Source organism: Tamandua tetradactyla, chromosome 2, assembly GCF_023851605.1.
Source record: "Tamandua tetradactyla isolate mTamTet1 chromosome 2, mTamTet1.pri, whole genome shotgun sequence".
Lineage (NCBI taxonomy): Eukaryota > Metazoa > Chordata > Mammalia > Pilosa > Myrmecophagidae > Tamandua > Tamandua tetradactyla.
The window spans coordinates 130,891,596-130,907,314 of NC_135328.1; the positions used below are offsets into that span (position 1 = coordinate 130,891,596).

The 15,719-nt window shown below is 43.9% G+C and overlaps 1 protein-coding gene across 3 annotated transcripts in view; it reads right to left on the reverse strand.

Moving 5' to 3' along the window:
• Positions 1–15,719, reverse strand: part of MAN1B1 (mannosidase alpha class 1B member 1) — a 45,706-nt gene that overhangs the window by 25,524 nt on the left and 4,463 nt on the right. For 2 of the 3 annotated variants that reach the window (XM_077148957.1, XM_077148955.1), the window contains exons 4-6: positions 11,609–11,763; positions 5,793–5,902; positions 4,336–4,521 (exon numbers count right to left, since the gene is read on the reverse strand). In XM_077148957.1, the coding sequence (XP_077005072.1) occupies positions 4,336–4,521; positions 5,793–5,902; positions 11,609–11,763 (451 nt within the window). The remainder of the gene's footprint in view (positions 1–4,335; positions 4,522–5,792; positions 5,903–11,608; positions 11,764–15,719) is intronic. The other variant, XM_077148956.1, reaches the window with a different exon arrangement.

Below are 15,719 nucleotides of genomic sequence, written 5' to 3' on the forward strand. Positions count from 1 at the left end.
ACAAAATAAAGTTCTCCAGTAAGGTAACGGAAGATGTAAAATACAAATGCCTGCACGCTCATATTTTTTGGTTTGCAACTCCATTTTTTTACTTCCTACAGTATCTAAAAGGCAAATAAATAAAAGGTACGATGAATGATTTTTAACTCATGTCTATTTATGACAAGAACTACATAAGGTGGGGAAATGAAGGGGTATAGGGACATAGGGGTACAGGGACATAGCTTGAGCATACTATTCAAGTTAAGCTGATATCAAACCAAGGATGTTTTATATTTAAGATGTCAAATTTAGAACTGAAACTCTATAAAAAAGTTTCATGCACTAAATTTGTTTTCCTAGAACCTATAGTTTCCAGAGGGTTCATAGGCCAGATAAATTCTGAAACCCAGAGGGACTAGCCTCTCCAAGATAATCAACTAATTACATCCCCTTATCCTTTATAAGTGTGAACACCCCTTCTCAACATGAAAAAGTCAGAATGGGCATTGTCTAAAGATCCCTACAGAGTGTGAAAAGGATCAGAGGAGAAGGAGGAGGTACAACAGAGAAAATGGGATTTAACAAATGAGTATGACTGCTGAATCACTATGTTGATATTTCTTCTAACCTCCAATGTTTTGGAGGAGCTAGAAGGAAAAATCTGAAGTAATAGAATGACAGCCCATCTGTAACTGCTTGTTGAAGTTTACTTTGAAAATTATTGCTTTTTCTTTCTTTTCTTTGTATATATGTTATATTTCACAATAAAAAAAGTGTAAAGATAAAAGTTAAGCCCAATGGTAAGCACAAAGGAAATATTAGAGACTATGAAAATTCATCCCGATGGAAAGTACAGCACAGGCTTCCAGGGGCAAGGAGCAGGGGGAGTAGGAGTTAATACACAGGGGTGAAGGAGTTCTCACAGTGAGTCGGGGTGAGGAACCCGCAGAAGTGAAACCTAGCAAGCCCACTGAATGGTATGCTTGGGAGTGACTAAGATGGGAAAGTTTATGTTGTTTATGCCTCCACAGTTAAAATGAAAATGAGAGAGAGAGAAAGAAAGAACAACTAAGGAAACAAAGAAAATTAAAGGCAATACATGGTCCTGTACAAGATCTAATAATGAGAGGGAAAGGCTCAAAAGGATATTTTTGGCTCATATGAAAAAACTAGAATAGAGACCAAAAGATTTATATCAATATTAATTTTCATGAACTTGTTAACTGCACATAGGGTGGTTACCTGCATAAATATTCCTGTTCTTAGGAAATGTGCATGGCAGTATCAAGTTTAAGGAGCATGAAATCTACAACTTACGTTCAAGTGTTCAGAAAATGGATGATAGGCAGACAGCCAGCAGGATGGTGGACAGACAGAAGGAAAGATAGAATGATACAACAAATGTGCCAAAATGTTAAAACTGGTAGACTGGGCAGAGTCGAGAGATCATCGTGGAGGTTATTCTTATGCATTAAGTAGATATCACCTTGTTATCTAAGACATAATGGAGAGGCTGGAGGGAACTGCCTGAAAATGTAGTGCTGTGTTCCAGTAGCCATGTTTCTTGATGATGATTGAATAATGATAGAGCTTTCACAATGTGACTGTGTGATTGTGAAAACCTTGCGTCTGATGCTCCTTTTATCTACCTTGTCAAGAGACGAGTATAAAAATAAATAATAGGGGGAACAAATGTTAAAATAAATTTAGTTTGAAATGCTAATGATCAATGAAAGCGAGGGGTATGTATAATCTTTTTTTTTCTGTTTTTGTTTTATTTCTTTTTCTGTTGTCTTTTTATTTCTTTTTCTGGACTGATGCAAATGTTCTAAGAAATGATGAATATGCAACTATGTGGTGATATTGTGAATTACTGATTATATATGTAGAACGGAATGATCATATGTTAATGTTTTAGTTTGGTTGTTGTTAATTTTTTTTTAATTAATAAATAAATTTTTAAAAAAGCAAAAAAAACTGGTAGACTGGGCATCTAGGGGACGGGGAGATGCTGGAATTCTCTGCATGGCATTTGTATTATTTTTACAACTGTCTTGTCAATGTAAAATTATTTAAAAAGTAAAAGTTTCTTTTTTAAATGTAGCTGCTTAAAATTTCACTTAAGAAATAACTAAAGATAATACTTTGACAAGGAGGACAAACGATTCTAGCGCAGGAAATGAAGCAATGTACTCTTAGACAACCAAATAGTCAAAGAAACAATCACAAAGGGAGTTAGGAAATATTTTGAGATAAATGAAAACGAAAAAAAAAACACAACACACCAAAGGTTACGGGATACAGCAAAGGCAGTGCTGAGAGGAATTTTATAGCTTTAAATGCTTAATTAAGAAAGAGAAAGATCAGACACTTAACCTCAAAACTGGAGGACTTAGGGGGGAAAAAAACTAAATCCAAAGTGAGCAAAAGGAAGGAAATAAAGATTAGAGCAGGGGTAAATAAAATAGAGAACAAACAAACAAACAAAAACCAGAATCAACAATGTCAAAAGTCGATTCTTTGAAAAGGTCAATAAAATCGACAAATCTTTAGTTAAACTGACAAAAAGGACAAAAATAAGTAAAATCTAAAAACTACCACCCTATAAAAATATGAACTGTGCACCAAAAAAACAGCAACCTAGAGGAAATGGACAAACTGCTTACACTGACTCAAGAAGAAACAGAAGATATTAACACAACAATAGCAAAGTAAAGACAACTGAATGAGTAATCAAAACCTCCCAACAAATAAAAGCCCAGGACCAGATAGACTCACAGGTGAATTTTTACAAACATTAACTCATTCTACCAGGCCAACATCACCCTAATATCAAAGCCAGATAAAGATACCACAAGAAAAGAAAATTACAGACCAATATCCCTTATGAATATGGACGCAAAAATCCTCAACAAAACACTAGAAAACTGAATCCAGCAGCACATTAAAAGAACTGTGATAAAAGTGAGATTTATTCCTGGTCTGCAAGGGTGGGTCAACATATAAAAATCAACTAATGTAATACACCACACTAACAGAATGAAGGAGAAAAAACATTTGACAAAATCCAGTACCCCGGCTTCATAAAAACTTAGAAAAGTAGGAATAGAAGGAAATTTCCTCAAAATGATACTGTGCCTGTGCAATGGCCTGGAACTGCACGGACCTCAGAAACTCATGTTATTAAATCTAATCCATTCGGTGGGTGTGCACCCATGTGAGCAGGACCTCTGAGGCTACCTCAGTTAAGGCGCGGTCCCGGGGCGGTCTCAATCCTCTTACTGGAGACCTTCAAAAAAGGGATAAATACAGAGAGGGGGGTGGAATCTCAGGTTGTGAACCCTAAGCTAAACCACGGACTATAGTTAATAGTACAATTACAAAAACATTCGTTCACAAATTGTAACAAATGTACCATGCTAATGCATGGAGTTAATATGCATGAATTTTCTGCAAACCTAAGTAACACAGTAAAATCTTCATGTTTTCCAATATCCCCCAACTCTTCCCACTTTGTCAGCAATTTTGCACATTCATGCATGTGCTCTCTCAGCTCTGTTCCTTCACTACCTTCTTAGGATTAACTCTGTGTAAGCTGTGCCCAAAGGGCCAAGCCCCGAGGAGCAGTTACCCTTGCCGGTAGTCACATGCACGCTTGCGCGCCCACACCTTCCCTGTCCGTGCCCACTATAGAGCCCTGCCTCTCCTCTCATCAGCGCACACCATCACAGCAAGGCACTGCTGTCTCTTCTGCCTCTGGGGACGAGAACCTCACATGAGCCCCCAGTAAACTCTCTACACGCCAAGCAGGACTTGTCCAAGTCATTTTTTGGGCTGTGGTACCCCTCATAATTTGGTGGAATGATGTTTTATTACACAGACTTTCGCCTTAAATGGAACCACTTACAACTTCTTTAATCAAAAAAAAATTCAAAAAGACAGATTCTGGCACACATGACCCAAAAATGAAAGCCAAACTGCAGTCTGAAGCTGACACAGTGAAAAGACTCAGGGCGCCAGGCTGGGCACAGATTAGACTGTGTGCATTTCCCTCCCACCACCAGCCCCACTGCACAGCAGATTCGGAAGGGCTGATGGGACTGTTCTACCCCCAAGTCCACCCACAGCAGCAGGGACCTGACAGCAGCTCTGAGCTCCCGCCTGGTGGCTGGGCACAATGGGAAATGCAGGAAGAGAGCACGGACCAACACATCCATTCTGGGCCCCGGAGAAGGACACACGCATCATACAACAGAAACAGCAGGGTCGGCGCTGCACACACACCCCCAGGCCCAGCTGGGTGCCCGGTCAGATATAAGCCTTGGCCAGCATGCCAAGGAGAGGAACAGGCACCTTTCTCCAGACCCAGAATCCACATGGTGTCCAGGGCATCGATTAGCGTGAGGCCAAGGCCAAACCACTCGTTGAAGGACCTGGAGAGAGGCTTCAGCTCGTCATGACCCCAGGCGAACTTCCGGTACCCTTTCCAGGCGTGGAGGAAGGCGCTGATCACAGCCTGCTGGCGCTTGTTTGGTGATGCTGTGGGGGATCAGGGGTGGGGAGAAGGGCCAGTTAATGAGGGGCATGGCCTCAGGCCGGTTCACAGACCCCAGGCCAGTGGCCAGGCCACCCATCAGGCGAAGTGGACCCCGTGGGGAAAGAGGAACACCCACTAAGGCCACCAGGCAGAAGGGGGCAAGAAGTGCTACAGTGGGGAGAAGTGGCCACAGGAACACAGCAGCAGCAGGGACTCTTCAGAGCTAGACTCAGGCTCCCAGAGCAGAGCAGGTCCTGTCTTGGGCCATGGTAGCTCGAATGATAAAAGGGACAGTGGCAGCCCTCCCGCCCAGCTGCTATGATGACTCAAGGAGCAAAGGCATCTGAAGGACACAAAATAGAGCTGCAAAGTCTACCCGAGCTGGTGTGTTCCGCTTGGATTTAAAGAGATTAGACACTGACAAGCACCGAGTCCAACTTTACAAAAACACCCTAAACTCACAAATATTACCATTCTGTCAAATGAATCCTGATGGGTTTAAAAGAAAATGCAGCACAAACGTACCAAGTCCTGAATCCCACCATGGGTGGGACGTCTTCTCTAGGCTGTGTGTACAGACACCATACTATGTGGATTCAAACTGCGTGTGTATGCGGCATCAAACCCAATACCCTCTGAACTGGTGGATGGTGTCGGCAACTTTGGACCACGCACCCAAAACGCAACTTGGAGCACTGTACGCTGCCAGGTGGGCTCTGGGAAGCCCTAAACCTGCCTCCCTCCTGGACACCTGGCATGAGCCCCCACACGATACAAACCACCTCGGGAAGGTGCTGGCCTGGGCTCAGGTGGCCTGTCTCTACCAAGGGCAGAGACCTAAATGAGGCCAAGCACAGCAGCTGGCAAGGGCCCCCAGGAGCCCTGGGCCAGTGCTGCCAAAATGCATGACCCTGGAAGTTACCAGAGGTCCCTGCAGGCCCAGACCTAGGTGGAGGCACACAAGAGCAGCAGCTGTGTGTCCCGATGGGGCACAGCGGCCACAGGCCAGGCAGGGAAGTCCAGCCTCTCCAAACACACACAGCCACGTGCCCTTCCACCACAGGGCCAAGTACTGGCTAACAGGCCACGAGAACCACACCCCTTCACCAGCGTTCAAAACACGAACACGAATTTGGGAGTTTGGACAGCCAAGAACACAGAAGGATCATCAGCAACTCAGAGGAAAAGCAGACACTCAGCACTCCTGGGCCTCCTCAGGCCACATCTCCACCACGGAGCCAGGGGGGCCCAAGAGCCTGGGGTGCAGCCTTACCTGGAACTTTCTGAGTCCTGGCTTCTGGGTATATATGCTTGGTGGAGGCCTCTGCTCTTCTGGAAGGAAGCTGAGTGCCCCGCTCTGGTTCGATCACTGCTCCCCTCCAGCTTCAGGGAGAAAGGGAAAAAACCATCAGGGAGAGGCAAGCAGTTGCATGCTCCATGCCCCATCCCACACTCAGCACTGTGTGCCGAGTGCCAACCCCTCGAGGTAGGCCGATACCCCTGGGGTTCCCTCCAAGCTGAGATGCCAGGCTGACACACATGGGAAACAACCTGGGTCTTAAGGCACCCCACACCATGCGGTCCAGGAAGGGGTACTGTTGATGTGAGGATGGCCCACCTGGAAGGGGAGGGGGGAGGAACAAGGTACTACTGTGGAGGCCCGGGAGGGGCCTTCAAAGCAGATTTCCAGTTTTTTAAACTACGTTATTTTAAATTGTGATAAAATATACCTAAAATCTTTTTTAAAAATCATTTTAAGTTAACAATCTTTGACATGAAGTACAAAAACTGGGTAACTTTTACCACTATCTATCTCCAGACTATTTTCATGATCCCAAATCTAAGCTCATGCTCATGCTCATTTAGAAACACCTTCCCATTTTCCATCCTCTGGTAACCACCATTCTGCTCTCTGTCTTTAAGAATTTCCTAATTCTAAGCATTTCACATAACAGACATCATAAATACTTCTGCATTTGTGTCTGGCTTATTTCACATGACATGATCTCTCCAAAGTCTTCCATGTGGTAGCCTGTGCCCACACCTTACTACTTTTATGGCTGAGTAATACTCCCTTGTAAGGATGGACCACGTTTGTTTCTCCATCACCCATTGATGGAAACGTGGGTTGCTTCCACTTTTTGGTTATCAGGAGCAATATTGCTATGGGCACTGGTGTTCAGCTATCTGTCTGAGACCTGCTTTTCATGCTTTTGGGTACGCTTTGCAGCAGAACTGCTGGTCTTACCGTAATTCTATGATTAACAACTTTCTGAGGAACCACCAAACTGTCTTCCACAGTGGCTGCACCATGATATATTCCCACCAATATAAAAGGGTTTCTGTTTCTGCATCCTTGTAAACATTATTTTCAGGTTTGTTTTATTTATTAATAGTAGTCATCCTAGAAATGGTGTGAAATGCTACCTCATTTGTAGTTTTAACTTGTATTTCTCTTAATGGCTAATGATGTTGAGCATGTTTTCATATACTTATTGACCCCTTGAATATTTCTGTCTGGACAAATAACTCTTTAAATTCTTGGCCCACTTTTTTATTGGGTTGTAATTTTTTGTTGTTGAGAGTAAGAGTTCTTCACATATTCTGGATATTAAACCCTGTTTCAGTTTACTAAAGCTGCTGGAATGCAATATATGAGAAACAGGTTAGTTTTTTCAATGAAGATTTATTAGATTACAAATTTACAGTTCCAAGGCCATGAAAATGTCCAAATTAAGGCATCAAACGGAAGATACTTTCTCTGAAGAAAGGCTGCCAGTACCCGGGGTTCCTGTGTCAAACACGGCACATGACAATGTGTGCTAGTCCTTCTCTCCTTGTTTCTCTCAGCTCGTACGGGTCCTTGTTTGGTTCTCTCACGGTGTTTCTCTCTAAGGTCTCTGCACTTTTACTGTCTTGAAATAAGCACATGAGTCTTCCAACTTCGTTCATTTTCAAGACTGTTTGGCTATTTGGGCCCCTTGTAATTCCATATGAATAAGGATCAGCTTTTCCACTCCTCAAAAAAAAAAAAAGACTTCTGAAATTTTGATGGGGATTACATTGAACTTGTAGATCACTTTAGGCAGTACTAACATCTTAACAATATTAAGTCTGCCAATCCATGAATATGGAACATCTTTCCACTTATGTAGGTTTTCTTTACGTTCTCTCTGCAATGTTTTGTGGTTTTAAATATACAAGAATTTCACCCCTTGGTTACATTTATTCCTCGGCATTTTATTTTTTTACAAGCTATTGAAAATGGAATTGCTTTCTTGATTTCCTTTTCAAATTCCTCATAACTGTTTTATAGAAGTCCAACTGATTCCTACATGTTTATCTTGATCCTGCAACTTTGTTGAATTCATTTATTATTGCTAATACCTTTTTGTGGATTATTTTGGATTTTCCATATACAGGACCATGTCATCTGCAAATAGGGGTAATTTTACTTCTTCCTTCCCAATTTGGATGCCTTTTATTTCTCTTGCCTGATTGCTCTGGCTAGAATTTCTACTACAGTGTTGAATACCAGTGGTGACAGTGGACATCTTTGTCTTGTTCCTGATATTAGGGGAAAGCTTTCAGTCTTCCACCACTAAACATTCCGAGTTATATACTGTATATTTTAGTTATTTTCTGAGTGCTTGCTTTTATAAATACAATGACCATCTTAAACTAGTAACAACCTAGTTCAAACAACAGCAACCACTACTCTTTTATGTCTTGGTCACCTCCCAACTATGTTGTTGTTGACTCAGCTTATGTCTTCATACTTGTATACCCATTAACATAAATTTTAAAGGCTATTGTACTCATTTGCCTGTTAATTCACATGGGGACAGAAACACAGTTTCAAATAAAAAATACAATAATACAGGACTTAACATTTACCTATTTAGTTTCCTTTATTAATGTTCTTTATTTCTTCTTCTGGCTTTAAAAGACCAGACTAGTGGCCTTTTATTTCAGCCCAAAGGACTGCTTTTAGCATTTCCTCTAAGGTAGGTCTTCTAGTAGTGAACTCTGTCAGCTTTTCTTCACCTGCAAATGCCGTAATTTCTCCCTCATTTTTGAAAGATAATTTTGCCAGATACAGAATTACTGTTTGACAGCTATTTCTCTAAGGACTTCATGTCATCCCACTGTCTTCTGGCCTCCATGGCTTCCAATATTTGGGGGGATCCCTTGAATGTGACAAGTTGCTTTTCTCTTGCTGCTTTCAAATCCCTCTCTTTGTCTTTTGATTTTGACAGTTTCACCCTAATGCGTTTTCGTATAGATATCTTAGAGTCTGTCCTGCTTGGCGGTCCTTGAGCTTCCTGGATGTATCTAATCATGTCTTTCATCAGATTTGAGGAGTTTTGGGCCATTATTTCTTCAACTTATTTTTCTGCCCTCTTTTTTCTCATCCTCCTGGGACTCCAGCAACGCATATGCTGGTTTGCCTGCTGTGTCCCACAAAAGCTCCTCAGGCTGTGTTCGGTTCTCGCCATTACCTTTTCTTTCTGCAGCTCACACTGGATCATTTCAGTAGTTCTGTCTTCAAGTTTTCTGACCTTTCTTCTGTCTGTTCACACTGCTGTTGAAAACATCTAGAACTGTTCACTTATGGGGGATGAAGACAGAAAAGAGGGAGGAAAAAAGTACTTTCTCTTTAAGACTCCTCTGCTGCTTTGCCGGAAGAGGACAAAACAATGGCTTCCCTCAGCCCAGCCCCCAATCAATCTGAAGTAGAGGATCAAAAGCAGTGATTGACAATCAGACCTCACACTCTTGGATTTTGGAGGTCTAGGTCTTTACAGCCTGCCCTGGCCTTGGTGAGATGCCCCAGGAACCCAGGCTGCAGCCCCCAGTGCTGCCCGCCACAGGTGGGGGATGAGGGTGGCAGCCACCGTATGGAGGCTGAAACTCATTGATATTTACCGCAATTTACCAGCCTTTGACTCCAGCTCTTCCCTGGATGCTGTACAGTGTTCCACTGGACTCCATTAAAAATGGTGGATTTAGACAGTCACTGCCAGTTCAACAGTCGTTTTGGTGAGGGATTAAGTCCTGGAGCTTCCTGCTCTGCCATCTTTCCTAAAAACTGAGATGAGTTTGTGCTGCCAGTGGAACGAGAAATATGTGCTAGGACTGGGGGCCTCTAAGTCCAACAACCATGTGACTCATCACCTAAACCGGACCACATGAGAATGAGAGAGAAAGCGCAGAGGCCAGATGGCCCAGTGCACACGATGCCCAGCCACCAGGCAGACACACTAGGCTCCTTTTCCAGGCCCTGTTCCTCTCAACGGTCAGCAGACCAAAATCTGGGGAAGCAGCATTCCCCACCCATCCTCACAGTGGTGGTCACACACCAAACATTCTCTTGACAACCTGCAAGGAGGCAGTTAACTCCTACATCTATGGACAGCAGATGATGGGGATAACAAATGGGCTAAATCTTACAGACTGATTTAAAAATGCTCTTTTACTCTAAAAATAAACCTCCTCGAATTCATCCTAAAGTCGATACAAGTTCCAAAGTGCACTTATTTTCTGGACTTGGTGAGCAATTCCATGCTTCTTCTGATCATATCTTCATGGTTTAACAGACTCAGATTCTATCTCCTCAAAGTCTGCTCTCCAGGTCAAGGATTTTGTTTCGTGAAACTACTCCTCACCACAGCGGCCTGGCTCAGGCCCCTGCTGCGGTGCCATGTGGTTAGAGCAGACAGCTCTGCACCCATATTTCTCGTCAGACAGGTGGTGACTGCCTGGGAACGGGGGACCCGCTGGGCCTGTCCCCTGCGCTGCCTCCCACTCATCCCTGTGCTGGCTCCTGCGCAGTGTCTCGCTGGTGCACTGCAGCCTGGGGGCCCAACAACGATCCCCAGGGACTTTCGGAGATAGTGCTGCTGTTGTGTCACATGACAAGCAGGCCCCTGGCCAGAGTTGAGACAGATCAGGCTGCCTACAGGCCACCCCTCGCTGCCCCCCACAGGCCTCAGCAAGCCCCCAATTCAAAGGCGGAATTGTGAGGAACCAACAGGCCTCAGGCCAGGATGGCTCCCAGCCCTGAGTGGAAGCTGAGTGTCCACTCAGGCCTGGGCCAGGGTGGGGACCCTGTCCTGACAAGAGGTGACAAGATAAAAGTGCTCTGGGTTTAGAAGCCCAGAACCAAAGTGTCTATTTCAGCGGGTCCCCAAAGATTACTGCTGGCAGGACTGGTCCTTTCTTGGATGGAGGAATGAGCCAAGATCCAACAGTGGGGGGTTTGTCTGAAGAGGCTCACCATGCCCCATCTGCAGGGACAGGCCAGGGTGCCTTCCTATAGGCATCCCATTGTTGTCCCCTTGGCCAACCAGGGTGCCCACACCCTCACACCTTAGACACTTATCCTGCCTCAGAATCCCCAGGGACATGCGATGTTCACTGGATATGTGCACCAGGTAGTAAACGCAGTACAAGGCTGTGGACAGTCGGAGGTCAGGTGCAAAGAACACGCTGCCATCAATTTTGGAGGTGAGCCCCATCTTACACAGCATCAACACCTGACTGAGAACAACGCCTGACCCCAGCAGCCTGAAGGCCATACAGCCCACACACAGATATCAACAAGCCGACAGGTGACAGCCACAAGGCTCTGGGTTCCATTCCTCTGTCTTTCCAGAAAAGGCTCAATAAAGAAAAGCCCAGGCAGGGAGCTTCTGGGCTCCCCAAGCTCACCTGTCCACCCAGGGCAAGGCCCAAAGCAAACAGAGCTGGTTCCTTTCCTCCACATGACTCCCCACTCCCATGCTGACAGACACATAGCTCCCCTGCCAATTAAAACACTGCTGTTACCCTGGTCCTGGATTTCCCAGGCAGGCAGGTCCTAGGCTCAGTTCAGCTCTGACCTCCAGCTTTTTAACTTTGATTTGGTGATCAAGTAAAGATTCCTCAAGCTGGAGTGCAGTGCTCATGGTGTCTGATCAAATGGAAAGCGTATTGTAAACACCGTGCTGGTTATTTTTGTCTTTGTTTTTCAGAAAAAGAAAAACACCAAATCGGACTGGCCCCAGGGCTACCACACATCCAGCCCCCTTCTGGTGTTTTCTGTACCTAATCACAGTTGTCTGTGCATTTTCTTCCTGGCGAGCAGGAGCTGGTTCTCCTGTCTCCTGCTTGGCATCTCCCTGCCACCCAAGTTTCCAGTCTTTATTGGGGGCTCTAATCTGCAGGCTAGGTGGTCCCCGCCGGAGATGCTTTCGAGGCGTCTGTGCAAAAAGAAGAATCACATGTGAAGTCACCATTTGCCTAAGAGCTGCCATTCCCAGCTCTGGGATGCCGCCCTCCAGCCCACACCCTCACACCTGGAGCTGCGCACATAAGCTGTGTGGCCCATAACCTCAAAGGAAGCTGTTTTCACTATACTACACAAGCAGCTTTGGGAGACCAGCTACTAACAAGCTATTTCCTGGCTCTGCCCAAACAGCACCTGTCAGAGCCATTACACACTGGCGAACACAGTCCTGGACAAAAGGGTTCAACGCCCCCATGGTGGTGGGGGGTTCAGAGCTGGCCACATCCCACAGGGTTAACAAGAAAAGGTAAGAATGAAAACCAGCAAAAAAGCAGTGTTCTAGGCCAACGCCCTGAGGCTGCCCCCACTTCAACTGCCCAAATGCTGTGGCAAAGGGCGAAGCTGGGGGCGCCCACGAAGCAGTGCTAAGGTGAGGCCGTTAAAGTGGACACGATGGAAGGGAGTCTGCTCTGTGGGCAGGAGGCACGCCTGCTCTGGAGTCAAAAGCAAATCTCCAGCCTTTGGGATCCCAGCCATAGGTGAACAGATTCTAGTCTAGAGTCCCAATCGGGTGGCTAGAGGCTCCCTTTCCCAGTGCGGCCCCTGCCCAGCCCCTGGTGGGAGCACTGTCCTGGCAGTGGCCCGAGCCCCATTCCACGTGTCCATGCATACAGACACAGAATCCTATCTTCCGCTTCCTTCCTCTCCACACTGCAGCTTACTTTTTCCCCTAATAATGAGTCTCAGAAATTTTTCCATGTCAGGTCACGGAGAGTAATCCATTATTTTTAATAGTAAAACAGTTTTCCAAGGTGTTAATGAAACATAATTTACTTAGCTACTTGTTTGTTGATACGATATTTAGGGTTTTCCAATTTTCTGAAAAAGAAATAATGCTTACTAAAAAAATTATGCAGATGGACTCTGGCCCAGGCACCAAGGGACTGATGCCTTCCTGACCAAAAGGGAGAAAAGAAGTGTAATAAACTAACGCATCAGTGACAAGAGAGATCAAATGGAGTCAAAAAGCTGTTCTGGAGGCTGCTTTTATGCAAGTGTCAGTTAGCGCTAACTGCCATGGTTTGCTAACCTCCAACCAACATCACTCCTGTTGACTCTTAAAATACCTAGGGCTCGAACTGAGACTCTATATAGGTCTCATGCACTAGGTATGCCTTCCTGGAACATATAATTCTCAGAGGGTTCCTGGGTCAAATACATCCTGAAACCGAGAGAGATCAGCCTCTCCAAGATTATCAACTAATATATCTCCCTATCTTGTAGTGCTGACACTCCTTCTCAACATTAAAGAGTTAAAACAGACATTTCCTAAAGATCCCTACAGATAGGGAGAAGAAGGCATAACAAAGAAAATAGTATTTAACAAATGAGTATGACTGCTGAGTCACTATATAGTACTCCTGCTAGCTTCCAGTATTTTGGAGCAGCTAGAAGGAAAAATCTGAAATAGTAGAATAGGATTTCAGACAAACTCTGAAGTCTGTTCTGTAACTACTTGTTGAAGAGTACTTTGAAAATTATTCCTTTTCCATTTTTTTATACGTTATATTTCACAATAAAAAATTTTTAAAACCTTTGCAAATGTATATTTAAAAATCAAATTTATATACAGTGACTTAACGAGTGCATAGGAAAAAGAGCAAACAGCAGAGTAAGGGGTGGAGCCAGGTCCTATTTTTATTAAAAATACCCAACAACCCCTTCACATACACGTGCTCGTGTGGACAAGAAGAAACTATGAAAGGACTTAGACCAACTGCAAACGGGGATTTCCACAAAGATAAGGGCTTAAATGAGGAATGGGGAGGTAAACATTGTCTTTACGTCTTTGCATGCATTACAATGAGTGTGTACAGGTTTTGTAATTCAAAAAAAAATCTAGTAAAATTAGAAGAAACACAACAGAGCAATGAATACTCCTTAATAATAGAGCGATGACTATTCCTTTACATAGATCTTTATGCATATGTGCAAGTACTTCTTTATGAAAGATACCGAGGAAATGCTCTATTGGAAAGCAAGTTCCTTTGATGTTTCCACAGTACAAAATCACCTTCCAAAAAGGACTCATTACTTCATTCTCCCAACAACAGAGTCCGAGAGGGTCACTTCCCCAGCACTCTAATCAGCATGTGATATTAGCAGTCTGTGTGCATGTTTGCTGATGGGCGAAACAAAGTTTTAAAAATTATTTTAATTGGTCTGAGCCTGATTATTAGTGAGGTGGCCATCTTGTCCTGTGCCTCTGCCTACTTCCAGGAACCAGCTGATCGCATCTTTGCCTGTTTTTCTACTGATCCATCTTGTTTTTGTGCTTTTATAGGAACGTGTTTAGACACGTTCAATGCACTAATATCAATGCACTGTGTTAAGACATGGCTAATATCTCCTCCCAATCGACAGCGTTGGTTTTTTACCTTTGTTTATGGAATTTTGTCAGGCATAAGTTTTTAATTTTTTGAGGTTTTTATCTATCAGCCTTTTCCTTTAGGACTCCTCAGATTAATTATTATTCTACTGTGGTAGATTAAGCTGGCAACCCCAGAAAAAAAAATTCTTATCCTTAATCCATGTTTTTGTGGGTGTGAACCCGTTACAAATAGGATCTCCTGAAGATGTTACTTTCACTTAAGATGTGGGTGCAACTTAATCCCAATTCTCGGAAGCCTTAGAAGGCTGGAATCAAACTGGAATCATAGAATGACGTCAGGAGGAACCCAGGAGAGAAGGGAGAAGACAGGGTCACAAGCCAGGAAAGTCACGGAATGTTCCCAAGGATTCCAACAGCTAGTGAGAGAAGCCCTCGGTCTTCAGGAGGAGAGCAAGACTCTACTGTTATCTAGATTTTGACTTCTCCAGCCTTATGATCAAGAAAGGGGGCTGGGACAGTTGTTTAGGCCAAACCAGTTTGCGATATTTGTGATCACAGCCCTGGCAGGCTTAGACATTGTATTTTCCTAATATACTTTTCTAGCTCTCTTACAGTTAGCTCTTTACAGTGGCAATCTTTTTATCCCTTGTTTGTTGCTGTTCTAATTCCTTTTCAAATAGAGAGACAACTGTCCCAGCCCCCTTTCTTGATGGGTCTACCCTTTGCCCTACTCTGAAATGCACACACTGAACCCCCGAGGTTTTTACCCCTTCCCAGACTCTCTTTGCCTTTCCACTCAGGTACTTTTGCCTCTTGCACGAAGACCACAAGGTGAATGATGAGTTTTATGACATGCTTTGCTACCTAGAAGGGAAGGCTCAAAGAGGTTTTCTTCCTCCAGATTTTCTTTTTCAGATAAATTTAGAGCCATCGTCTCAAATTTCATTTCAAAAAGAGAAGTTGGAATTTTAATTGGGATTTAATAAATTTACAGATTAATTTTGGGGAAATTTACATCTTTATATATGGAAACAATGTATCTTTACAATTTCTTGCATTTTCTATTATGTCTTTCAAGTTTTATAACTTTCCTCACATTGAAACTGCACATTTAAACATCTGGGTTGTTACTGCTAAACTTGGGTTTTTTTTTTTTTTTTATTATCATGAATGAGATCTTTCCTAATTGGTTTCTGCCGGTGTAAGCAAGTCCTCCGTATTTCTCGCCTGTAAGACTGGCTGAGCCATGAGGAGCACACTTGGTAAAGGATAAAACATCCTAAATCGTGATACACACAAACAATTAAGAAACACAAGGTCCCAAAGAATAAATGAACAAAGGCCATGGACAGGTCACAAAAGGGGAATGTATCATACACCCCACTGTGTGGGACTTCACTGTGTGGGAGATGGCCTATCCTGGGATAGGAACCGTGCCTCTTTCCATCTTTATTTGGAAACAGGCACAGTTTTTTGATCACCACATCACGAAGCATTTCAGCCCAAGAGGGTCCCAAGCTGGAAGCTCCGTCGGTCAC